We start from the raw sequence: 27,269 nt of genomic DNA on the forward strand, positions 1-27,269 counted from the left end.
GTGGAGAACAAAATGTAGTGGGAAAAAGACAGAAGGAGATTCAAAGGAGAAGCTACTGTTACAGTTCCTGTGAACACAGAGATAACGAAGGCCTGACTGCTGGAAATGATGAGAAATGTCCAGATTCTGGTTATACTTTAAAGGAAGAGCCAAAGGGATTTGCTGATAGATTGGGTATGTTTTATGAGAGAAGAGTCTTGGATATCTCCAACATTTTTTTCACCTCAGCAAAGGGAAAAAATGAAGGTGCTACTTATGGAGATGGGAAGAATGGAGGGGGGGATCAGATTTGGGGTATAAAATACTGGAAATATACACATTTAAAGCAAAATTAAGTTTGAAAGTTATTTCCGAATTAGAAAATCTCATTTAAACGAAGAAATAATTAAGGCCATTAAATTAAAGCAGGCAAAAACAATTAACATTCACTCTAAGAAATAAGTACCTTCTCAGCAGCTTCAACAGTCTTTTGTGTTTTCTTAGCAGCATATCTTTTGTGATCATAATACCTAGAAAAACATATTTTTCTGAAATTTTATTCTTTGGTTTTCTACTTATTTCTAATTCTACAGATTCTCAAATCATATAGAACAAATCAAAACAAAGTTACAAAATGTACAAACCAAGTTTAAACAAGTATTTTCACCCAAAAGAAGTATATAAAGGTGAAATAATTTTTCTTAACATCCTCAATACCCTAACTGATTTAATTCAGATAATATTTTACCTAAAATTTGTACTTAAATGACTTACTTTTTGGCATTCGCATATGCTGACAAGCTGAGATCAACATCAACAAGTAATGGCTTATTTTTTTGAGGTTTCTGCAGCTGTTTGTTCTTTTGCTTTTTCTTTTTTCCTTTTGGTGGTTCGGTTTCATTTTTCTCAACACTGACGTTACCATCAACTTCATCATCTTCCTCCTCTGATAACAAGTATGGATTTCTATTAAAAATATTCAATAGCATTTCACTAATGTCAATGACAAACTTTTTCATTTTCAATTTTTTTCTCAATGAAATTAAAATTTTAAATAGCTTATTTATAGTATTTAAAGTTTTATTTATTTTTAATCTAAATTTTTTTCTATTTCCTTGAGACTAAATTTCCAAATATAAAGAAAAAAATTTTAAGTGAATACAATGAACAATTAAATAGCAAAATACAGTCATGTGTCACTGAACGACAGAGATATGTTCTGAGAGATGTGTTGTTAGGCTCTTTTGTCCTTGTGCAAACGTCTGAGTGTACTTACACAAACATGGATGGTATAGTCTACTACACATTTTGGCGATATGGTATAGCCATTATAAACTTACAGGACCACTGTCCTACATGTGGTCTGTCATTGACCAAAATGTTGTTATCCAGCACATGACAGTAAAAACAAGCACAACTGCTTTTTTTAAATTTTATTTTATTTTGTCGATATACATTGTGGCTGATTATTGCTCCCGATCACCAAAACCTCCCTCCCTCCCCCAACAATGTCCTTTCTGTTTGCTTGTCATATCAACTTCAAGTAGTTGTGGTTGTTATATCTTCTCCCCCCCCCCCGGGGGGTGGGTGGGTGGGTGGGTGTGTGGGTGTGGGTGTGGGTGTGGGTGTGTGTGTGTGTGTGTGTGTGTGTGTGTGAATTTATATATTAATTTTTAGCTCCCACCAATAAGTGAGAACATGTGGTATTTCTCTTTCTGTGCCTGACTTGTTTCACTTAATATAATTCTCTCAAGGAAGCACTAAGAATCAGACTCACCTTAGCAGCATTGTAACATGATTCGTTTGTAGTTTTAATTCTTTGATTGCACTTGCAACAGGGTCTCCTTGAGCTTGGGCTTCTTTCACAATTAACCCAATTTCTGTCCAATCTATCTGGTTGGCTAAAGCGCTTCGAACTACCTGAATGGCTCTGTCAACTATTTGTAGGTTCATTTCTATGAGCTCTCCTTTCAGTTTGTCTATTTCCTTAAGAAACAAACCAAATACATTTACTTATAATGTCAGTAAAATTTATAATTTTTGAAAAAGTATCTGAAGAGGCTAAATATAATACCTGAGCCTGCTGAAGAGCTTCTAATCTGTTTTCATGATCCTTTCGGACATTGTCTAATTTCTTCAATGCTTGTTTTTCCTTGTGTTGACAAAACAAATTTTTTCAAAATTAGATTTCTCCTGTCTCGTGGCACCTTCTCTCTCTTACCTCCTGGAACTCACTATCCTGACCCCACCTCTACCCCCTCAATGTTGTTATCTAGCTAGCTAAAGTTCCCCACAGTCCACTCCCCTAGGCTTATCCCACTCCAAAATTACCTCTCCTGTCCATCTACCTCCCATTCCCCGTATAGGAAGGTATTCTGATTACAGGTTTCATTGTGTGTGATATGCCCCTAACACCCTTGGCATTATTCAAACAGGCGGAATTCAAGACCGTTTTTCCCCTATGGCACAGAAGTAAAGTTTAGGGGAATGAACTCTTACAGAACATAAATTACCAAATAGCTTTTTATTTTATTGCTGCTTTTAATGTTCTCAGCATTATTTCCAGTATTTTACAGAGCACTTTTTTCACTTAAATTAACAATACAAAGGCTCATGGTAGTTATTTGACCTTCTATATAGCATTTTATCATATATAATCTACAGTTCAAGGTTATCGATTTAGGGGCAAATTTTCTAACACTAGTAACATCATCACCAATTAATGCATATTTGAATTCTGAATGAAATATTAAAAAGATTTAAATTATAAGAATGGTGACTATTAAAAAAGACCCATAATGATTACCAAAATAAATCACTGGTATCTGGACCCACATAAAAATATGGCGTTCAGTGTTACTGCTAAGTATGTTTACTAACCAATGTGCTGCCACCATATGCTAATCACATCATACAATTCATCTACTTTGAAACCATGCTAATATAACTGATTTTTTTTTTTTTAATTTTTATATTATTAACTAATTTTTTAAAACTGAGGGGGAAAGGTGCAGCAATTCACATAATTTGAAATTTTTGCTTATACATTTTAAGAGTTTATTAATATTTTTAAAAAATCAAATCCCCTTCAAATCAAATAACTTACTAATTTATGAAACTACTCTGCAGCAAATCCTCTAAAAACATGGTCAAATGTGCTAGAAAAACACTGTATGTTAAATCTTCCTTTTGGAATCATGATAATATAGAAAATGTATTAAAGAGCTAGTCTTAAAGTCCAGTTAAAAAAGAAAAACAGTTTAATGATAAACAAACTTATTTGTAGAGAAAAAACTTTTCCCTCACCTCTGGCCTATTTAAAATCTCCCTGTAACAGTTTCCCTAAAACATCCAAGTTTGAGATGCTTTGAGTTTTGCTGTTTTAATATAGCAAATCATACTAGGGTATAAATAATAGGTCTCATCTTCCCACTATATTTCCCTTCTTAGAGAATATGTGATATACTGATGGAACAAATGAGGATATACTTTTCAATGAGACCTCCTCTGAACCTTTATGATAAAACCAAGAGATCAGAGAGTTCCCATACTACTTCCCACACTACTTCTGAAAGGTTACCCATTTCTATATGAAAGCATCCTCTACACATCAAACCATTCTAATACTAGCTGGTTTAACATAAGTGTTTTTAATAATACTATACCTGTTGTAAAGCTTTTAAATCAATTTTCTGACCTTCTATCTTGGAATAAAATTCATCCACAGCCTTATTTAAAAAAAAAAAAAAAAAGTAGCTGAATAAAAAGTATGGTCTCTACTTCAACTTGCATACACAGAATTTTAGAGCTTATTTTGTTTCATAACACCACTCAAAGAACATGAACAGCTTTCCAGCAAATGTATTTGGGTAAACAGTATTAAGAATCAAATTAAGTTCAAATCTTTGGTCCTTCATCTTGAAATAAAGTGGCAATAATTGTTTCCAACACCTATACCTGTGATTGCATTGATCTTTAATGCCCAGATTCATAGTAATTATAAAGCAAGAATATTGTAAATTTTTCAAATCAGAGCAAGCTGATATTAACTTAGGTCATATCACGTGTTACAACTGGTCAAATAACAGAACTGAAAAACCCACCTTGTCGAATGATTCAAATTCTATATACGGACATTGTGAATGTTGAGAAAACAAGAAAGGATGAAATTCCTCATACCTGTAAAACATATTTATTATATCACATTTAAGAACCTTAACAAACATCCAAAGCAAATTTACCCATGCCTTTATACTTACGTGAGTATGTCTTCAATTGGTTTATCTACTTCCAGGCTTGGTTTTATTTCTCTTTTCTGAATGATATATCCCTACAAAAATCCAACATAAAAATCGTTTCTATTCATAACTTAAAAAGATTGACTTTCCATGACTGTTACTAATTTTTAAGTACAGTTATATTCTGAATGGGGAAGAATAACACTCATAAGGAATGAAGTAATTTTAAAAAATGTTTAAACTAAATTTGGCTATAAATCACCAAATTTGTGAAAAGTGCAGGCAAATTAGAATGTGTTTCTCTATGTAAAATCAACTCAAGAAAAAATATTTCAAATTCCTCAACTTTTCCGTAGTACTAATACTAACTTGATATAGTAGTTTGTATAAAAGATAAGGAACAGAACAAAAATTGCAAACCAACAGCAATTTTAAAAAACTACCCTAGAAAAAACATATTACAGATAACTTCCCAAATTAGAATAAAATTTACATATATTAGTCCTTTAATGAACATTTCTGAAAATCCAAATAAAATCACAACAATATACAATAAGTAAACAGTGCTACCTTTCCACTGACACTGGATGTGGTTTTCATATAGTCTTCTGCCTTTTGCAAACAAACAAGTACTTTTTCAATATCTAATGGGGGAATAAAAAAGGAAAAAAGAAGTGCCAATCAAAAGTGTCAATTAACCATTATTAAACAAGTACGTAGAAAAACAGAAAAGTGCTTATGAAATAATACAAGCTGTTCAAGAAAATTAGATATAGTTATTTCATGTTTGTAATCTGTATATATAAATAAGGTGATGTTTTGGCCAGCTTGTTGTCCCAGAAACTTTTACTGAATCATCCATCTCTCCCTCAATAACCTGAAAGGCACTTTGTTCATAAACTAAATTCCCACATGTATTTGGGCCTGTTTCTAGATTCTTCATTCTGTCTCATCCTTCTCCAAAAACTTATTGTTTTAATTACAACAGCTTCATAATATATTTTAATTTGTAAAAGGTTACACAGATAGTAATGAATTTTCCAGTATTTTCCTGAACATTTTCACATGCTTTTGTTCAAGATGAGTATCAGATTCATTTTTTAAAAATAAATAAATAAAAATAAAAACAAATAAACCACCACCTATTGTCATTTTGATTAGGACTGCATTGAATTAGTATATATCAGAAACCAAAACATTCATTAAAACACTCAACTGTATTTTCAAACACACACAAAAATTTACAGCATAAGAATTATCCTAAACCTAAAGAAAATATATAATGCCAACATATAAACATAACTATTCTTTTTAATTGTACAAGAGAATCTGCAGGTAAGATCTTCCATTTTCCTTATATTTCCTCTACCTTTATATAATCCTATCTAGCAGTTAAAAATTAGATTTCCTGAGTAGTTACAAAAATCTAATTCATCATATAGCCACACTACAGTACTACAGAAATTAAAATGTATGAATAATGCTATTTCTAGAAGCACCCCAGTTTCTAAGTCAGAAGGCTAATAATTCAATTCCTTAGAACTCCAACTCTTCAAAGTTCAGTAACCACTCCAAAAATTTGGAGGTGGGGAAGGGAGAATATTCTTAAGTCAAAAACTAACAAGGTAGGTCAAGAGATTGAACTGTACATTACTAGGGATAAAGAACCAAATTAAAGTAGGAAGCCAAGAATGCCTATATGTAGAGGACACTCATGGATCGAATGTTTTAAAGTCTAGAACTACCTGCTTACTTATTACTTTCCCAGAAATAATTTTTAGTTTTTTTTTTTTTTAAAAGAATGAAATGAAAATGGACAAAACTTATACTATTTAGATGTACCTTTACTTTCAAGTTTTTCATCCACTTTGACATTGCCAGAGAATCCATTTTCTATAAGACAGTGTTCAATGAGAGCTGGTCCATAGGCTACAGAAGCAGAAGGTATTATTTTTAGTATTCTCCTATAAAATTTAACATTGAAAATATAGTACAAAGTTACATCCCAATATAAATGATCTACTCAATAACAGCAGCCAGTGAAAATCACAATAAATTTATATTAGAAATGTTATCAGAAATGACAATTCAAGTACTTACAAAAATTTGAGACTACAATAAACTTGTAGAAATCAGTGCAAGTTACAGGAATTAAATGGAGTTCAGCCACATATAAAAAGGATTATAAACCATTGACTAAAGGATTTATCTACAAAATACAAGGTTGGTTTGCATCCAAAACCTGGTTAATGTAACATATCATATTGATATAATAAAAGACAAAATACATGTATCGTTTCAATAGATGCAGAAAAATCATTTGATGGAATTCAACATCAATTCCTAATAAAAACTCTCAATAAACTAGGAATAGAAAGGAGGTTTCTTAAGCTGATAAAAGACACCTACAAAAAACTTATTAACATCATACCTAACGGTGAAAGACTGAATGCTTTCACACTAAGATCAGGAACAAGGAAAGAATATTCACTCTCACCACTGCTATTCAACCCTGTACTGGAAATTATAGCTAGGCAACACGGCAAAATTAATTTATGAAAAGCATTCAGATTCAAAAGTTAGAAGTAAAGCGTCTTTATTCATACGAAAACTCTAAGGAATCCATAAAAAACCCAAACTAACAAACCAAAAAAACTACTAAAACTAATAAAGATATTTATTGGGTTTGCAGGATATGAAATTAAAACACAAAATTCAATTGTATTCCTATCCAAAAATGAAATTAAAAAACAATTCTACTCACAATAGCATCAAAAAGAACAGAATGTTCAGGAAAAAAACCTAACAAAGTAAGTACAAGACTTATACACTGAAAAGTATAAAACATTGCTGAGAGAAATTTTAAAAGATCTAAATAAATGGTGCAACATTCTCTGTTCACAGAAGACTCAATATAGTTAAAAATGGCAATTCTCCCCAAATTGATCTACAGATTCAATGTAATCCTTATCAAAATCCCAGGAGGCTTTTTTTGTAGAAAGTAACAATTAAATCCTAAATTGTATAAGGAAATGCAAAGGACATAGAATAGCTAAAACCTCTTTGGGAAAAAAAAAAGAACAAAGTTAGAGAACTTATACTATCTGATTTCAAAACTTATAGAAATTAGCCAAGGTGAGACTTTGGCTTAATCTAAACTTACAAATTTTAAACACACTATAATAACAGTGAAACTTTCTAAAGATAACTTTTTAATGCATTCTAATTTCACGAAAGAAGAGTAACTCCCTAATGCCCCTGCCTCTATGTCTTCTCCAGATTCCTTAATACAGGGCTAAGTGATGATCCTCGTAAGTGTAAAAGTTTATTGGGATCAAAAGGATCCAGTAGATGCTAGGATGCCCTGAGACCCAGAATTTAAAAATACTAAGCTATAGGTTACTAAACCAAAGATTCACACTGAAAAAAACTGATTTCTTAGAATACCACAGCTAGCACTGAAGTGCTAGATACCACTCTACGTTGCTTTTAAATGAAATCTAACACATAAGGAAAGTCCATACTTCATGTGGTATAATAATTTCTCTTTCCTTGAAAATAAATTCCTACTTACCTACTCAAAAGATCATTTTAAACTCCTTGTTCAAATTTTCTACCAGAACCAAAAAAGATTTAACTATATTCCTGAAATCCATATTATCTTGTGAACATTTCATTGCTATACGTAGGATTACTCACGAAGTAATGGGTTAAGAACTCTCTTCAGAAGTTCGCCCTTAGGTGCACTGGCTATTATTTCAGTCAATCTGGGAAACAAAATTGACATACATCTTATTATCTTATATTTAATAAACCTTACAGCCATGTTCGTATTCACACTACTTTCATCTGCACCAATTCACCTGATCTTTACGATACTCTGAAATGTAATAGAAACTAGTTCTGTAGGTGAGAAAATGGGTCATAAAAGTAATTTATCCAAGATTAGCAGGTTCCTAAACAGCCGAATGAAAGTTGAATTCATATTCTCTAAGAGAAACCAGTATTTTTCAACTAAGTCACATTGTTTATCATCAGTATACATACACATCAATAAATGACATGAAATAGACATTTTTATGTAAAAGTTTTTTTTTTTTTTTTTTTTGTCTTTCTCGTGACCGGCACTCAGCCAGTGAGTGCACCAGCCATTCCTATATAGGATCCGAACCCACGGCAGGAGCGTCGCCGCGCTCCCAGCGCCGCACTCTCCCGAGTGCGCCAGGGGCTCAGCCCTATGTAAAAGTTAAATGTGAATCCTCCTGCCATACTGTAACACCTGAAATGGCTTCACCTAATTAAGCATTTAACAAGAACTCTTAAAGACGCTGTGGATCAATGTGGTTCCCAGAATAGCAGAATCAGAATCACCTTAGAACTTGCCAAAAATGCAAATTACTGGGCCCTACCCTAGATCTACTGAATTCGTAAAGAGTGAGGCAATCTCCTTTAACAAGCCCTCCAGGAGATTTGGATGCATGCTAAACTTTGAAAACCACTGCTGCAGACTTTAAGTCAGCAAAGCCTTCCAGCCAGAGAGTACACAGCTACAATCATCATCTCACCCCACCTTACTTCTCTTTTTCTTAGATAAACCAGAATTTCTATCTCCATGTGCACTCTGCCCAAGATATTCATCTGTCTTCTCACAGAATAGCTAAGTTCCCTCATTTTACCAAGAAATCATAAACATCTGAAGTAATCCAAAACTTAGTTTAAAAAGAAACATATGCTACTCCCAAATAAGGTTTAATTGCTTACACACACATTTATGTAGTTCAAGCAGTCTAAATTTAGTTGTTATACAAGTAAACAAAATATTTACTTATCTGACAATTTTTTCATATTCAGATATATGACCTATTTTACCTTTTAATACAATATGACGTGAGTTTAAAAAAAATTACCTTTCCAAAGTAAGCAATGGTTCGGCAGCTCTAGCATGATCAACTGGATAACGTTCACGAACAGCAAATTTAACATCATCTGCCTCATCAGTTCTAAACCTTAGGATATTTAAAATTAGGTACTCATAATCTGTAAGAACAATGTTCCCCTGCAATAGAATAAAATACAACTTAATGCTTTTCCAAATCATTCTTGAAATTTCCTAAAAATTGAGAAAGGAAATGTATTCTCTTAACAACCTAATCACTGTTACAGAAATGAAGTTATAAAACAAAAATCACCAGGGTCACATCTAGCCAATGCTCCTTGTACTTGCCCAGTACAGAGTATGAAATAAGATAAATTCTAAAGACTCCAAGTTTGAAACACAGTGAAAGAATCTAGAGAAACATTAAACTCATTGTCTGATGGATCTGCAGAAGTTACTAACAGAAGCACAGTATTACATGACTATACTTCAAAAAGTTCCTGGAAAAACTGAATTAAAAGATAACACAAATCTTTCTGTGAACTTTTTGAAGTATCCTAGTATTAACAGCTTGACAATTACCAGCTGAGCTTACTGTTACACCTGCATGAGGCAGATTTGCAAACACCTGCTTATAAAGAGAAACAGAACAGATATATACCAGAAGCCAAGCAAAGAGCTATTATACAAGGGTATTTCAAAAAGTTCATGGAAAAACAGAATTGAAAAATAATACAAATCTTCTCATAACCTTTTTGAAGTACCCTAGTACTTTCACCTGCAATTTGTCTTTTAATAACAATAGTTATGTGTCAAGAGTAATAAAGATAGTTGTACCTTTGCCCAAGTAATTCCACATTTGTTAATGTGGCCTAATGAACTAACTCAGTAAAACCAAAAGCTATATGCTTAAAGATGTTCACTGCAGTTTATTTACAATAGCGGGGGGAGGGGGGGGAGCCTAAACATAAAAATTAGGGAAATTGTTAAATAAATTAGAATAGATCAACATAAAATAGTAAAAAGCTTTTACCATATGAAGATCATAAAGCCAGAATACCTTCAAAGGAGCAACATCACTGACTGCTCCTGATTTCAATAGAATCAATAGCCACCAAAAGAATATATACTATTTTTATAACTGTTAAAAATGTACTTAATTAACAAGGGAACCAGCTGGATGGCAAAACTCGTTCTAAGAGAAATAGAGTGAGTGAACTATTCAGAGTGGCTGAAAGGCAATTGCATAATTGCCCATTTAGATAAAAACTGGTTATTGCCTCCCTGGGCAATAATACTGTAACCTTTGGGGCTTTCTTTTTTCTAGACAGAAATAATTTGAGTCTTTACTGGATCAAATTATTTTCATTGCTATCAGGCAAGAACCATTTGCACTGCTATCAGTTTTCTACAAGTTAAAGTCTACTCTTACAGAGTTGTAAAAAAAGCCTAATAAATAGTAAATAACAAATCAATCAAAGATATATTACTCCTAGAGAAAAAGATAACCCCCAGGAAGGCCTGCTAGACAACACCCAGCAGGATACTGAAATGATATTTTGCCCCTTTTGTCTCCTTTTGGAGAATTTTTAATAGTCTTCTCTTATTATCATGATGTCTAAAATTATTCTTGATTACACATATACAAACTACTCTTTTTGTGTTTGTTTTGGCCTTATTTATATGCATATATGCAGCAAGAAATGTTAGTTAACGTATATAACCCTCCTTGTACTATGGTCAGCAAATCTAGAGCCACATGGTAGTAAGCAATTACTTAAGGCCATAATAATTACTGTTGCCTAGAGAATTCATAAGAAATTTGAGGTTTATTTTCATTAGTCTCTATTATTCTAGAGATTTAAAAATTACCCTTATTTGCTCCTAATTCCAAGGCTATGAAACCAAACCAGAAACAAGTTATCACTACCAGTTTTATCTGTGTTACACCTGTAAATGTAGGTAAAGTTCCTCAAATCTACAGGAAGTGACCTTCCTAACTATCTGTAGATTGGGACCCTATATGCCACAAATTATGTACTAGATTAGATTCCCAGGACAGCTTTGTGGACACGATTCTACATATGAAGTATAACTTTTATTCTTAATGATGGGCTTCTCATACCTTAATTAAATGAGATTTATTCTCAAATATGACTAGGTATGACCTTGGTCACATAATTTGCCTAATTTTATCCTAGTAAAAGGAAGGACAAATTCTTATTGAACCTATGTAAATATACACATTGACATAATTTGAATCTCTACTGGATGAAATTATTTTTCATTGCTGAGCAGTAAAAAGCCTCAATGAAAAGCATTTATTCCAAAATTCTAAAGGATTGAGAGGAAACTACCATTTAACGAATATATCACTTCAGTTTGCAAAAGTATAGTCTACTAAATTAAAGGTCAGAGAAAAACGGCTTTCTGTGTAATTAATTCTTATTATCTTAGATTATAGGTTAGCAATCTATTTTCATGAAAGTATGCTTCTAGGCTAAAATGAGTCTTATAAATCCTAATTTGGTCCACTAATACTGTACAGCATCTGTCTAAGCAACACCAGCCCAGACATCAGTAGGCTATTAATCGAAATATCAATATTTAATAGTAGGGATCAGAAAACTTTTTCTGTAAAGGGCCAAATAGTAAATATTTTAGGCTTTGTGGGCCACAGTGGTTTGTCACATATTCTTCATTTTTTTTAAAAAACAGCTCCTTCATATGTAAAAACCATTCTCAGCTCACAGGCCTTACAAAAAAGGGGCTGCAGGTTGTATTTCATCAACTCCTAATTAAAAGTACCTGGTACAGTCCTTCCCACTGAGGTTCTGAGACTGCCTTCTTTGTTGAAGACCCAATTTCTAATTACAAAATTACAGATACAAAATAGATTAGTAGCTGCCAGGGTTTAGGAATGGTGGGAGCAAGAGAGTGGGTGTTACTATAAAAGGAAGATCTTTACGGTAATAATAATTTTGTAGTGGTGGTTACATGACTCTACACATGTGGTAAAATGCATAAAACTATATATACTGTCCCAATGTCAATTTCCTGATTTTGATATTACGCTATAATTATGTAAGATGTAGCAAATGGGGAAAACTAGGTGAAGGGTACATAAGACCTCTCTGTACTATCTTTGTAACTTTCTATGAATCAATCATTTCAAAAATAAAAAGTTAAAAAACATTTTTAAGGGTATCATACAATTAAAGAACAAAGTTGACCACTACCTGAGGTCACATACAAAAATCAATTCCAGAGACTTCCAGTCAGCGTCACGACTCTCTCCCATAAATCAACTAATTTACAACTATTAAAAAGCAACAACAGCCAAGCTGGGGCTGCTAGAGCTTAGGGGAAGAGGAGGAGAGACCTACAGAATTCATGAAGGCCAGAGAAGCCATGATGAGAGAAAGAAAAAACCTCTCCAACCATTTCGAGCTGCGGCTGCTTCCAGGCTGTAGCTGCTAAGTGCACTGAGCAAGAGCCAGCAAAAGCCGCAACTGTGCCCTTCAGATGAAATTGCATGGAGGCAGCAGGTAAGAAGAGGGCCTTGGTGGCCCCCAGGCCAGCAAGACCACTAATAGGGTTTCTGTGGACCCACATGGGACTGAAAAAAGGAGCTTCTCAGAGGCCAGTGAGTCATCACAAGGGACTGATGTACAGCCTGTCCCATGGGAAGTGTTTGCAGCATGGGCAGTGGGGTAGACGGGCCCACCAGGAGAACACTGGAACACAGCAAGGACAGCTGATCTGCCCCCAATCAGCATAGGACCACTCAGAGGAGACTGGTCAGGAATACAGAACTGCAGGGGGTGTAGTTTGGTGAAACGACTCAGGCCCAGACCAATGTTTCTACACAACCCAGGTGCACTGGATTTCACTAAACCCACAAGTCCTACAAAGTCAACCATTAAAACCTGAGCGGCACAAAAAGGCTTCCGCAGAGCTCAAGTGCTGGTCCCCAAAGGAAGTTCCCTCACCTTAGAAATAAGAAAATGACAACATATTAGTTCCAGTGCAGAGTTTAATTGGTGGGAACAGCAAATAATCCAACACAGAACTGAAAGAAAAAACAGAGTACCCACAACCAGAGACAAAGTTTGATATTAACTAGTAAAGGTCTCATATCACCAAAGAACACCTATAACACCTAGAAGGACCGGAAGTCCCCTGGGCTACCAAGCCAGAAAGGGAAGACAACCAGGCACACTACCAGCACCACCGGGCCCTCCTGAGGTCCTGGGGCACGAGCCAGGGACTGGACCCCTCCCACAACCAGGCACACTGCCATCACCACCAACTAGGTAAGGAGCATGCCAAAATCATTATCTCCATATGGGTGGCCCACCACAGCCAACACAATAACCACAGTTGCCACAAAAGTGGCTAGATGCCACAACCACCACACAGATGGTCTGCCAGCCACTGGAGTGCATTGACACAAGGAGAGTCACCAGCAGAGACTAGAGAAAAGGATGTCTCTCTCCGCAAAGCTCGTTCTAGAGTGACAGAAAAAGCATCTGCTTTAAGATAATATTGGGGGAGCGCCGGCCTATGGCTCACTGGGGAGAGTGTGGTGCTGATAACACCAAGGCCACGGGTTCGGATCCCTATATAGGGATGGCCAGTTCACTCACTTGGGAGAGTGTGGTGCTGACAACACCAAGTCAAGGGTTAAGATCCCCTTACTGGTCATCTTTTAAAAAAATTAAAAATAAATAAATAAAATAAAATAACATTGGGGGACCAGAACATACCTCTTAGCACTGGACAGATCATCTAGGCAACAAATCAACAAAGTAACCTTTACTCTTTCAAAAGGAGAGAAGAAATCTAGGGTAATTAGAGGGGGGAGGGAGAGGGGGATGGGGAGAGATTGGACAAGGGGCATAAAAAATAAGTACGATTTGTAACAATATATATGCTAGTAATATTGATTTGATCAACACATGTCAATGTTGAACCCCCAAAATATGTATAATTAATTATGATTCAATAAAAATTAAAAAACAAAAACAAAAATCAATTCCAAGTGGGCTGCAGCTGCTGTTGTCTGTAGGGGACGGGGGAGAAAGGTGGCAAAAGGAATCATTGGCAAAGAAAAGTACAGGGATCAGCAGCTGGTTTCACTACCCCTGTCCCACATCTGGGTCATCACAAAAAGCTCCCCTGAGGTGATCACAAGGAAGTGCTTATGCTTAAAGGCTTCAGAAGTCCTTGTCCAATAACTAGCCATCTAGTCCTACAAAGATGGCAGCAGAAAAATAAAGCACTATTTACAATTACTATTGTAATTCATTAAATACTCCAAAAGAAACAGAAACCTGAGTTTCTCGTATGTATATTACCAAATAATTTTTTGACTGCTCAATGCCTAAGAATATTTATAGAGGAGAACAGAAAAAAAGAGGAAAGGAAAATGATAACGATGAGAATTATACGGATAAAATAATTTTCTAATTTGCCCTGTTCCTCTCCATTCTTACTAATACGGTTATTGCAAAAGTCAAAATTAGCTTAATCATGACCCTTCTAAATCAGTCCGTTGCTTCTATATAAGTACAATGCTGTGGGATTTTTAACTCCCTAACTTTTCAGAAATTCCAAGTAGATCCTATTCTTTCCAAGCTATGGTATGGCATTCAGTGTATCTATACCATAAGTAAATAAAACAGTGTGTAACTGTTGAGACAATTCTCCATGGATTTCTCATGTTCCAGCATGGACCAAGCAATAGACATGTCTGAACAGCAATCACGCCTTATAAGCTAGAGATAATATAGCCCTCCATAAAGAATGAGAGATATACCACCCTGGAGACAACTCAAGGCAGTAAAGACAAAGCTTTTTCCTTCTCCTTTCTGGACACATTTGTTTACATTCCAGGGTAATGAGTAATCTCTTTCAGGAGGAGAGAATCAGCAGGTCACTACCAGCCCTCATAAAAGATGATATTCTCCTAATTTCAGGGTTCCTCTCCTCTGGTGCATCACACTGCATGCACAAGTTAACCTCTGGTCCTCATCATGTCACCCTGTAGGGAACAGGTAATTGGGAACTGACACAAGGTACTGTTCTGGCTGCCATTTTGCTGTAATAAATGGTTTGTTTCTCTGACCCAGGGGTTTTATGTTCATCTGTCAGTATGAGTGTATGAGTGTGTGGGTGTATAAATATAGCATGTATGTATGTATAAATAATTAGATAAAAAATAACTATGGTAGGAAAGTTTGCAAACAGCATAAATTCTCAGACCCTTCACAATTTCTGACTTAAAAGTAACTCACACAGAAGCCTCAATGACTTGCCCTATATTAACAGTGAAAGACTGTTATACAATTAGAGTGGCATAAAGTAATCATCTATAATTATGAGTTGTAGAGCAAATAAGTATTATTTAAATTTGTATTTAGTTGCTGAGATTTATAAATTAATGTGAAATATTAGAAAGTGTACTTAGGGCCGAGCCCGTGGCGCACTTGGTAGAGTGCTGCGCTGGGAGCGCGGCAACGCTCCCGCCGCGGGTTCGGATCCTATATAGGACTGACCAGTGCACTCACTGGCTGAGTGCCGGTCACGAAAAAACGACAAAAAAAAAAAAAAAAAAAAAAAAGAAAGTGTACTTATGTGTATTATGAAATTAGCTTAGTTCTGTAGACCACTATATTTAATCTCAAATAGCAGACTGAACCATTTCTAACCTACAAAAATGGCAATTTTATATGATTCAGTGTAATATGTAAATATGGGTAGTATATTATATACAAATTCCTTTATGGCAAGAAAGAAACATTGCCATTCTATTAGTGAAAAGACTATTTTTAATGTAAATCAGTATAATTTTCCTTTTCTGTTTTTAAAATAAAAGCCTGTTCTTTTTTTTTCAAATATAAAATATTTACAAACTTAAAAAAAATCAACTCCAGTAGACTGTGATCTAAATATGAAAGATAATTAAGGGTTCTAAAAGACAACATAGATGATTTTTCTTCATGACTTTGGGGAAGAGAAACATTTCTTAAACAGGACACAAAAAAGAACCAAGTACAAAGAAAAAGTTTGATAAATTGGACTACTTTAAAATGAAGAATGATTAAATGAGTAAAAACTCAAGTTAGAGTGGAAGAGGATATTTACAATAAAAATAACCAGCAAAGGGCTCACATTCAAATGATGTAAAGAGCTCTGCTGAATTAAGAGACAGAATACCAAGTGCTGGTGAGGATGTGGAGCTAAGGGAACTCTCAACAACACTGACAAATCTCACAAACATAATATTTAATAGAAGAACACAAGCCCCCAAATGAACAAACTATATGATTCTTTCATATAAAATTCAGAATCAGGCAAAACTAAACCATGGGGCTCAAAGGCAGAAGAGTGGTTTCCTATGAGAAAGGCAAAGGAGATAGTGTTTGGGAGGAGCCACAAGGGGGGCTTCTGTTATGGTAGTAACCACTTATTTCTTATCCCAGATAGTGAGTACATGGATATTGTGGTAGGAAGCTTCCAAGACAGTCCCCAATGATCTCAGCCTCCTGGTATTCAAGCCCTTACGTAATCCTCCCCACCTGAGTGTGGGCTAGACTAGAATATGGCAGTAGTGAAAGAACGTCATTTCTGAGGTTAGGTTACAAAAAGCCTATGGCTTTCTTCTTGGGTAGCTTTCTCTCAGAATATTCACCCCGAGAGATGGCAGCTGCCATGTTGTAGGGCAGCCCTGTAGAGAGGTCCATGTGGTAAGAGACCTAGGATTGCCAACAACTATGTGAGTGAGCTTGGAAGAGGATTCCCCCACGTGAACCTTCAGATGAAAGCACAGTCCCAAACAACAGCTTCACTGCAACCTCATGAGAGTATTATGGCAGAGGTACTCAGCTAAATTGCACTAATTCCTGACCCACAGAAGCTGAGATAAGATGTTGTTGCTTTAAGCCATTAAGTTTTAACATAATTTGTTACATTGTGATCAATACAGATATGTTCATTTTGTGATAATTCACTAACTATACATTAACCATGTGTCTCATACCTCTAATAAAAACCTTAAAATTATTAAAACCATGTTGTAAAAACTTAAAAAACAAATTTAGCTCAACATTATTTTTTTTAATTGCATAATATTCTATTATATGGGTCTACCTTAATTATTTAACCAATCTCTTATTTAAAGACATTTAGGTTCTTTCCAAGTTTTAACTATTATAAAGACTATGATGAATACTCTTGGTATAGTCCTACCTGAGGCACTTGTCTCATTTGCTTCTTATGATAAATTCCTAGAAGCAGAATTCCTGGGTCAAAAGGTATACACACAAACTTTAAATATTATGTTAATACTGAAAAACTGTCCTCCAAAAATAATATTCTAATTTGCCCTGTTCCTCCCATTCTTACTAATATGGTTATTGCAAATATTCTAATCTATACATTGACAGAGAAAGAAAGAAAAGGAGGAAGAAAAATATCTTACTGTTTTTATTTCTTCAATAATTAGTGAATTTAAACCTGTTCATGCTTCTATAACCATTTGCATTTATTCTTTTTTGGATTATCTAATCAAACACTTTGCCCATTCTTTCACTTGAGTACTTTGTGAAAACTGCATATTAGGGCAATGAACACCTTATTCACCACATAAGTTACAAATATTTTTTCCTAGTTTTCATCTTCTGATATTATTCATGGTGTTTCCTGACTTACAGTTTTTGAATTAAGTAGTCAGATCTGTCAGTATTTGTTTCCACTGCTTAAAAATCTTTTTCATACAAAATTCATCAATCTTAACCCATATTTTCATCTACTACTTCTAAAGTTTCATTTTTTTATATTTAAATACTCGAAGCATTTGAAATTTAAGAAGCTCATGAAACATTTATTTCCAAGATAGAATTTGGTGACTGGCGGAGGGAGGACGAGACAAGAAGCAAGAATGGTAAGGCCATAAGCAGTCCTCCCCTCAACACTGATGACAGGGCTGGCTGGTTAGCTCCTTTGATTAGAGCATGGTGTTGATAACACCAAGGGCAAGAGTTCAAATCCCCGTACCAGGCAGCCACCAAAATATTTAAAAATTTAAAAAATTTAAAAATAAAAAGACTGATGACAGTATGAAAACACAGCAATGTCCCTGGGTCTCAACATCTGTTTTATTTATAAAACAATTATGTGTCTATTTTCTGGTCGCACTATCCTGAAATGTAAAGTACCAGACAGTTTCTTCAATTCTCAGATCTTCATCTCCTACGTTCATGTTATTCTGAATGGCTAAGGTCTGCCTAAATTCCAACCTACAGATAAAATGAGGGTATTTACTGGAAAATTATATTTTACTTGTGTGGCACTTGATTATTTTCTTAATATATCAACAGCTTTTGATACAGGAAAAAAATGTTCCCCACCAATGTTTTATACTATTATATGTTTTTACTATTACATAAATGATTAACATAATGATGAATTCTCCTCCACCCCATCCCCTAAATTTAACTTACCCTATCATAGAGCTCAACGATTAAATGATAAGCAGCTTCATCACTTCCAAATTGAAAATCTACAATTCTATCCACACCAAGCTGTTTTGCACTTACTAATCTCCGACTCTTCAAATGTTTTCGGCACTAGCAAGAAACAGAAAAAAAGGCATTTATGTAGTTAAAATGAATTCCTAACCATTAGGTATTGGTTTATAAATAAGCTTCTTCTTTTTATTACTGTCAGAAATAACATTTAAAAGGTGATAGATAAAATAGTACAGTCATAAAATAAAACCTTGCGGGGGCTGGCCAGTTAGCTCAGTTAGTTAGAACCCAGCCTTGTAATACCAAGGTCACGGGTTTGGATCCCTGTCCCGGCCAGCTGCCAAAAAAACAAAACAAAAAAAAAAAATTAAAATAAAAAATAAAAGCTTGCAGATAATAATCACAGGAAAAACATTTTATTTTAGACAACTGACTGCTAATTCTGAAACAGTATCTTATGTTCAATTTTTAAGTAGACAAAGACAGACTTATACTGAAGTTTGTTTTGTTGCTTTATACTACTGCTAAATCCCTTGTTCTTCCTCTGATGACCTCACTCAAATACAAAAGCATCATTTTTTTTTATTTCTTTCTATGTCATTTTTTTAAGTATCCCAAATTTCCTTTTGTGTGCTTTGCTTGCGTTCAAAATTAATTAATGGCTTCCACTAACCTTCCTCTTCAAATACAAACTCTGGACCATGAGCTTATGGTGTCCAGAGTCCCCCAATTTACAAAAATTACCCTCTATTCCCACAAACTTTATTAATATAACCCAAACAGAATTTTCTTGGTGCTATCTCCAAGTTTTTGATTAACCTATTTTATATCCAAAAACAGCTCCTATTATTTTTTCAAATCCCATTCATAACAATAAGGTTCTCTTCCTTATTAATAATTAAAATAAAATTAGCAGGCCAAACCCCAATACAAATTACTTTGTAAATACCTATTATTTTAGGTTACATGTATCCATCCTTTAGTACAAATATTTAAGTATGACATGGATCAGTAACAAGCCTACTCTGTAGCCCCTAAAAAAAATCTTAAAACTGTTTCTAACTTTTTCATTCAAAATACACCTTAGTCAAAACCATTAAGAAAGAATGCTTTCTTCAAGCATTTAAAAATTTAAGACAAATTTTGGGCGGGCCCTGTGGCTCACTCGGGAGAGTGCGGCACTGGGAGCGCCAAGGCCAAGGGTTCGGATCCTATACAAGGATGGCCAGTGCGCTGATTGGCTGAGAGCGGTGTGGGCGACACCAAGCCAAGGGTTGCGATCCCCTTACCGGTCACAAAAAAATAAAAATAAAAAAAATAAGACAAATTTTACAGAAGTTAATCTAAAACCACCTTGAAAAAAACAAATATACAAATTTATACTTAAAATTACTGCCAACCCTTTCATAACTACAAAGTACTCTTCTCCAGACCTTATAGCTCAATTGACTATAATTCTCATTCTATTTAGGTAGATATAAGACTTTTCAAACTTCCTAGAATAAACAATCTCTCCCTCCTTAATTCAATAGTTTTAAGAGTAGCCTATGTTGATTTTGATTTAACAGTGACCTACATATAAGGCTATCTTTAAATACCTAGGGGAAAAATCATAATCAGTTCTTTCAGAGTCACCCAATAATATTTTTATTCAAGAAAACGAAGATAAAAGACATCCTTGAAAGGACAGACACCACAGATTGATGAAAAAGGGATTAGTCATCATAGCACAGACAGACATATAGTACATGTATAAAGTTTGTTTTGTTTATTTCTCTATCAGCAGGTTGGTGAAAACAACTTTCTGCTCAGAGCCACAAAGCTATAGATGGCATCCCTAAAGGTGAGAACAAGGAATAATCACTGTGATTTACCACATACTGAACATGACCCTACCTATGCCATATAACAGTAACAGGTCTTTATTTTATTTATAAAGTGCTTAACATTGTCTGCTCCACTGGAGGGAATCTCTCTACACATTTAGGCTGACACATATTCCTAACTCAAAGACTTTTTTAGAGTGATTGACCTCCTATTGGTGTAGCCGATTTAATATGTTTATACAGTCCCAGTATCATCTCTCTCATTGGACTATATTACCTCATCTGTAAAACTGAAATGATAATATTTGTTTTTCATAATCCATTGAGTTGTTAAACAACTTAAATGAAATACATACTGCTCATCTATATTAAAAAGTGTCATTTACTATTAAGGACAAGCCCCAAAAGAACCATTTTGGGCTACCATTAAGTAAATTAAACTTTACTAATTTGATAATTTTGTGACAGCCTTTGTGATATGGGATTACCTAATTTGTAATCCAAAACACATTCTAAGTTGCTGGGGGTAAAGCACTTCTCTAGAAAGCCTCTAATGAAATAACACAATGCCATAACAAATAAACTTCTAAAGAAAAGTGAGGAGGAGAGGAAGAAGTAAATTAACACAAAGGGAGCTCTAATATGTATCAGGCATTGTGTTAAGTGCTTTACATGTTACTTCACTTAATCCCTACCAATAACTCCAAGAAGGAGATACTGTCCACATTTAACATTTTAAAAAGCTAAGTTCTAAGTAGTTAAGTAACTTTTCCAGGTTATGAAATAATTTAGTGGCAAAATCATTAATTCAAAGTTTGGTATACTTGATCCAAAAGTCTTTCTTCTATACATCAACTTTCAATCTACATGTATGTCAGTAAAACAATGAATAACATGCCCACAAATGTAAAATCTGTTTTAATAGTAAAAGTAAAAGCAAAATGTAAACATACAATGACTTAGTAACATATTAATGTTATTGACTATTCCAACAAAATACAGGTTGGGTAGAGGGATACAGTACACAAAAGTGAGCTGTGAAAGATAAGACTAGGAGAAAAAGATGCGTGGGAGGGCAGATCATAGAAAGCCAAGAATGCCAAGATATAGAATATGAATTTAGAAATTAAAGAACCATAAAAGGTGAGGTAACTAATGAAAATGATGCTTTAGAAAAATCAGTGTTGGTCAAATATAGGATTATTTTTATGGGGAGAAGTGGACTATAGTTAAGAGACTATAAAGTTTGAACATGATAGAAGCTTGAAATAGAATGGTGACTGTGGGAACAGAAAAATTTGGAGCACAACAGGATGTGAACAATAATAAAAAGAAGACGATTAACAAATACCTACTTTATTCATCCATTATCTACCAACTATCCCCTCTACCTCTATTTTATTTGTATTTTATTCATTATAAAGAAAACAAGACAGTTTAAAATTCAATTATTAGTGACCAATCTCAAGGACTTAAAATGTAGCTTGAAGTATAACTTAAAATTTACCTTCATGGCAAAACTAGATGGCATCATATTCTTGGGCCACTCAAATTCTGTTGTGTGAATACGTATGCCAGATTCAAGTAAAAGTGTAGCTTTAAAATCTGGTCTGCAGAAAAAAAATAAAAATCAAATATTTCTTTAGGGCATTTACCAAAGCTAACTCTGCCAAACAGACTTAAAGCACAAGTTAAAAAACAATCAATAATCTCATACTTAATTACCAAAGATAAAAAAAGCCTATAAAATTGTTCTCACTTTTAAATAAAAAATAAAAATTTTTAAAATTGTTCTTACTTTTGAAGACGAATAAGATATGTCTTATTATCCACATCATAAACATTGTTTACTCGCATTCCTAACAAGCTGCAAAGACAAAAGAAATGTAACAAATCACATCATTGTCTGAAACATGAAAACTATATACAATTTTATTAAGTTGCAAAAGAGGGAATCTTCTACTCTGACAATGTGGAGCCGAGCCTGAATGCCATCAGGCATTCAACCCCAAACTTAAGTGTAACCATTTAAATAATAAAAGTGGTCTATCAGCCTTAAGAACACCTTGCGTCTTTGAAACGACCCAGTGCTTTTTTGGGAAATATAGTAAAACCTAATCCAACTAATTTATTACAAAGGAAAAAAGGGTAAACGAAGCCCCTGGAAATAGGACAAAAGCTCACACGGCTGAATAAAGAAACAATACTATAACCCAGAGCTCAGCTCAAATCTGTTAAATCCAGCTTAAACGGAGATGTTGCCTCTTCTTAGGGGTTGGGGAGGGGGGCGTGTTGAAGAAACCAGGCATCTGAGAACCTCTGGAGTAAATGACCACCCTGGAGTCTCGTGTTTCACCGAACGTCTGCTACCGGACCTGGACGACCCAGGCAGACCAGGCAAAAGCAGAGCGCTAGCTGGGCACGAGACCGGGCGAGACAAGCCAGAGAGCCGGGAGGGCGGGCGGGAGGCACGCGGCCGCGGCCGCGGTCCCGCCCCCACCTCCCACCCCGGCATCCTGAGGGCCACGGGAAAGACACCGCGCGCTCGCCCGCCCAGGCCTAGCCAGGTCCACAGAAGAACAGCACTAGGAAGAAATAAGTATGGTCATGTTTTCACCTTGGGGCCCTGACCTCTGACTCCTGCACTCCGCGCACGAGCCTAGTCATCTGTGGGACCGTACCTATCATTCAGCTCCGCGAGTACGGCGCGGAGGTCAACGGTGCTAAAGCGGGTCTTCATGGCGCGGTTTGAGGGTCGCAACCGCAGTTTTCTCCACTGCCTGACTCGGCGTCGCTACTCTTCCGCGCAGGCGCACTTGGTGGAGGTCTACGGCCGCTGAGAAGAGCCAATCTTCCTTGAAACGAACGTATTTGCGCCACTTTTCTGAAGAATTTGGCTGTCAAATTGCCGTCTACTCGCTTTCCGTGTACCAAAACAATTCGAAACAGATCCAAACTGTTCTCTTGAAACTTCATTCCTTCCTTGAACGCTTACGGACTAGTCCGATTACCTTGCCCCCTTGCGTTTCAGGACCCAAGCCAGCCTCCATAGTGACCCCTGCTGGTCGTAACAATTTTCGAGGGGCGCACCAGAGGGTCCCGGGGAGGGCGGTAGGGCTCAGTGTAGAAGAGCAACGGTTCCCTTCCGCTCGGTTACTTAGACATGTGGAATTTTTGAATCGTAACAAGGCGGAACTGTTTTTTTCTTCCTAAGATGAAGCTCAACAATCAAGGCGAGCCCTCAAAAAGGATTTCCTATTTTGACCGTCCTGCAGCGAAGGAACGCTCTGCAGCGTATTGTGGGATTCTCACCAACCTCGGTCTTCGGTCCCGCGAGACAGCTTAGTACCTAGTAGAAAATTAATGCTCCATAAACGCTCGGTAATCTGAATATTCAAGTGTTTCACTAGATAATGGTGGGGTGAGATAAAAACAGAAATAAGACAAAATTCCTCACCATGAGAGATTGTAAATACGGCATTTTCTGTTGTCTTAGGATAAGGTGCGTGGTAAGAAAGGCTACTTTAAGGTGAGAACAAAAGAGACGGGGTCTCGCTATGTTGCCCAGGCTGGAGTGCAGTGGCTATTCACAGGCGCGATCCCACTACTGATCAGCACGGGAGTTTTGACCTGCTCCGTTTCCGACCTGGGCCGGTTCACCCCTCCTTAGGCAACCTGGTGGTCCCCCGCTCCCGGGAGGTCACCATATTGATGCCGAACTTAGTGCGGACACCCGATCGGCATAGCGCACTACAGCCCAGAACTCCTGGGCTCAAGCGATCCTCCAGCCTCAGCCTCCCGAGTAGCTGGGACTACAGGCGCGCGCCACCGCGCCCGGCGGCGAGGTTGGGACTGAGGTGATACTTGAGCCTGTTCAGGCTACACATTGTGGCAACCGGACTTCCTACCAGTAGATGACTCTAAGCACAAAGGACGCAGTTACCCTTTCAGAAGAACCCGGGCGTTGTAAACGCAAAAGGGGCTATAGAACATGCGGCACACCATTACTGTGTCATATAGCGCAGTAAACCATACAGAATAGTTCACATGTGAAATAAACCACTTGGAAGGTTTAGGAAAGACTGGCAGCCAATCGACTCTAGTCCAAACTGCAAAAGATAGGTCTAATTGTATATAAACGATACTAAGGTTGGCCCTGAAGGCATTCACAAAAGAATGCCTAAGTTCTTTGTATAAAAGCAGCCTGGGTAAAGACTCCACAGGGAAAGAGACAACACTCAAGTAAAAACCGAAAACTGAAGTACGTTACGGGAAAAATTCTACTTAAGAAATTCTACTTTAGGGCCCTAGACAGATAAGATAGGAGCAGGATACTAAACTAAGTTTTACACTGAACATTCAGCCCATGGACTAATTCATATTTTGATTCTACATTATCTGTCAAGGAAAATGGGCATCAGAGGGTATATGCAAGAACATACACAGGGGGAGGGGTAGATCAAGGTAAGTGTAAAGATTACAAGAGAACTTCATCATTTACTACTGAATTCTATCATTTCTATCTTTTATGTCATTTCTCTATTTTAGGAAAATTTTGAACCAAGGATACTTAATGACTTGTGTCAAAAAGAAGTAACAGGAGTTGGGCATATCGTCTTCTGATTTAAAGAGAAGATGAAAGTAAATATCTGAACCCATAGACAGGTGCTATTGACATTTGTTACAACCAAAAATTTAGAGATTATTAATGGGTGATTTGTGGGCACCAAGAGCTGTGATTCTCAAACTTCATTGTGCATTTGAAAATTCCTGGGCACCACCCCCAAAGATTCTAATTTCTTAGTTAACTTTGGCTCAAGGTATCTGCATTTTTAACTGCTTAGATGAAAGAGGTCTGTGGCTTATACTTGGAGGTTCACTGATTTCTAGATGATGAAGTGGTGAGCACTAAGAAACAACATAGTCACTCAACACAAGATTTAATGTATTAATCTCACTTTCCAATCAACTCAAGAAAATGTCCTGCGCATAGTCTGTGAGATGTTTTTATAACTGAGGTACATTTACACAACATAAAATTCACCATCTTAACCATTTTAAAGTGTACAATTCATCACCCTTAGAAAGTACAGAAAAAAAAGTGTACTATTCAGTAACTCTTAAAATAATCACAACGTTGTACAATCACCTCCACTATCTAGTTGCATAAAATTGGGACGGATTTACTATTTAAGACCTACTCAGCCACCCTGGGAGGATACAGAGGACACACCCTTCACCAAGACTGTGAGACATAAATTTGTAAGGGGAGCCCCAGCGTCCTCGAAGAGTTCTGTGATTGCACTTCTCTGTAGGCCAGAACTTAGAGTAGAAACTGCTGCCACTGAGTTGGCAAATCCAAATGGAATGGGAATAATTAGATCCCAAGGTAGCAGGGACCAAGCGGTGATACTCCCTTGCCAAAGGCAAGGTGGGCGTGGTTACCAGAGTGGATGGAAAAATCAAAGCAGCAATCAGAATAGTCTGAAATAGATGGAAAGCCTACTAAATAGTTACTTGCTCTTTACAAGCAAAAGAGTTCTAAGTCAAGTGAACAAAATTTTTATCATAGAATCATAAAAACAGAGTCATAACTCCTTAATCAGTTTCCAGACTTGAGCTAGTTTTATAGACCCTGAAACCGATGAATGAAGAGGAGACCAGATCCCCTTGAGGAAGGACCCTAGTACACTGCCAAAAATGTATACTGTTAATCTTCCTCACAGCCTTTCACAAGGGGATCTGTGGTCTTTTATCAGGATGACTGTACACTGGGTAAAAGGAAATAGTTAGAACTTTCAGGGATTATTGGTCATTGGCTATGAACTGACACTAATTCCAGAAGACCGATATGTCACTGTGATCCATCAGCCAGAGCAAGTGCTTATGGAAGTGAGGTGATCAATGGAATTTTAGGTCTGTCTCGCAGTGGGCTCAGTGGATCCCTGATTAATTAAATTAAAAAATAAAACAATAAATGTTGAAAAACTGTATATTCACATGCAAAAAAAAAATAAGAAGGAAGGAAAGAAAGAAAGAAAATGGATGATTATCTTACACAATACACAAAAATCAATGCAAAATAGATTAAAGACTTAAATGTAAGAACTGAAACAATAAACCTCATAGAAGAAAACATAGAAGAAAAGCTCCATAGTGTTGTTTTTGCAATGATTTTTTTGGATATGACACCAAAGGCACAGGAAACAGAAACATAAACAAACAATGAGACTACATCAAATTAAAAATTTCTGCACAGCAAAGAAAACAATCAACAAAATGAAAGGCAACCTACAGAATGAGAAAAAATATTTGCAAACCATATATCTGATTATATCCAAAATATATTAAAAATTCATACGATGCAATAGTAAATAATAATAATAACCTTATTAAAAGCTGGGCAAAGGATCTGATAGACATTTTTCCAATGAAGATGAAAAATAGCCAAAAGGTACATGAAAAGATGCTCAACATCACTAATCATCAAGTAAATGCAAATCAAAACCACAATGAATTATCACCTCACATCTGTTAGAATCACTATTATCAAAAAATCAAAATGTAATAAGTGTTGGCAAGGATGGGGTGAAAAAAGAACTCTCACATTCTGTTGGTGGGAGTGTAAATTGGTACAGCCATTATGGAAACCAGTACGGAGACTCCTCACAAAATTCAAAATAGAACTATTATGTGATTTCGTAATTCCACTTCTGTGATTATATACCCAAGGGAAATAAAGTCACTATCCCAAAGAGACATCTGTACTCCCATTGCAGCATTTTTCATCATAGCCAAGATATAGACACAAGCAACA

General features: G+C 35.9%; 1 protein-coding gene across 2 annotated transcripts in view; it reads right to left on the bottom strand.

Moving 5' to 3' along the window:
* The window catches only part of NEMF (nuclear export mediator factor), a 50,927-nt gene extending 27,686 nt beyond the window's left edge, over nucleotides 1-23,241 (bottom strand). For both annotated transcript variants that reach the window (XM_063088496.1, XM_063088495.1), the window contains exons 1-15: nucleotides 23,134-23,241; nucleotides 22,251-22,319; nucleotides 21,960-22,062; nucleotides 18,600-18,725; nucleotides 9,125-9,273; nucleotides 7,917-7,984; nucleotides 6,060-6,146; nucleotides 4,788-4,861; nucleotides 4,239-4,309; nucleotides 4,083-4,158; nucleotides 3,645-3,707; nucleotides 2,054-2,131; nucleotides 1,757-1,965; nucleotides 754-945; nucleotides 446-509 (exon numbers count right to left, since the gene is read on the bottom strand). In XM_063088496.1, the coding sequence (XP_062944566.1) occupies nucleotides 446-509; nucleotides 754-945; nucleotides 1,757-1,965; nucleotides 2,054-2,131; nucleotides 3,645-3,707; nucleotides 4,083-4,158; nucleotides 4,239-4,309; nucleotides 4,788-4,861; nucleotides 6,060-6,146; nucleotides 7,917-7,984; nucleotides 9,125-9,273; nucleotides 18,600-18,725; nucleotides 21,960-22,062; nucleotides 22,251-22,319; nucleotides 23,134-23,192 (1,488 nt within the window). In that variant the 5' untranslated portion in view covers nucleotides 23,193-23,241. The remainder of the gene's footprint in view (nucleotides 1-445; nucleotides 510-753; nucleotides 946-1,756; nucleotides 1,966-2,053; nucleotides 2,132-3,644; nucleotides 3,708-4,082; nucleotides 4,159-4,238; nucleotides 4,310-4,787; nucleotides 4,862-6,059; nucleotides 6,147-7,916; nucleotides 7,985-9,124; nucleotides 9,274-18,599; nucleotides 18,726-21,959; nucleotides 22,063-22,250; nucleotides 22,320-23,133) is intronic.
* Between the last annotated feature and the right edge of the window lie 4,028 nt (nucleotides 23,242-27,269).

The sequence above is a fragment of the Cynocephalus volans genome, chromosome 3 (genome assembly GCF_027409185.1).
Source record: "Cynocephalus volans isolate mCynVol1 chromosome 3, mCynVol1.pri, whole genome shotgun sequence".
Lineage (NCBI taxonomy): Eukaryota > Metazoa > Chordata > Mammalia > Dermoptera > Cynocephalidae > Cynocephalus > Cynocephalus volans.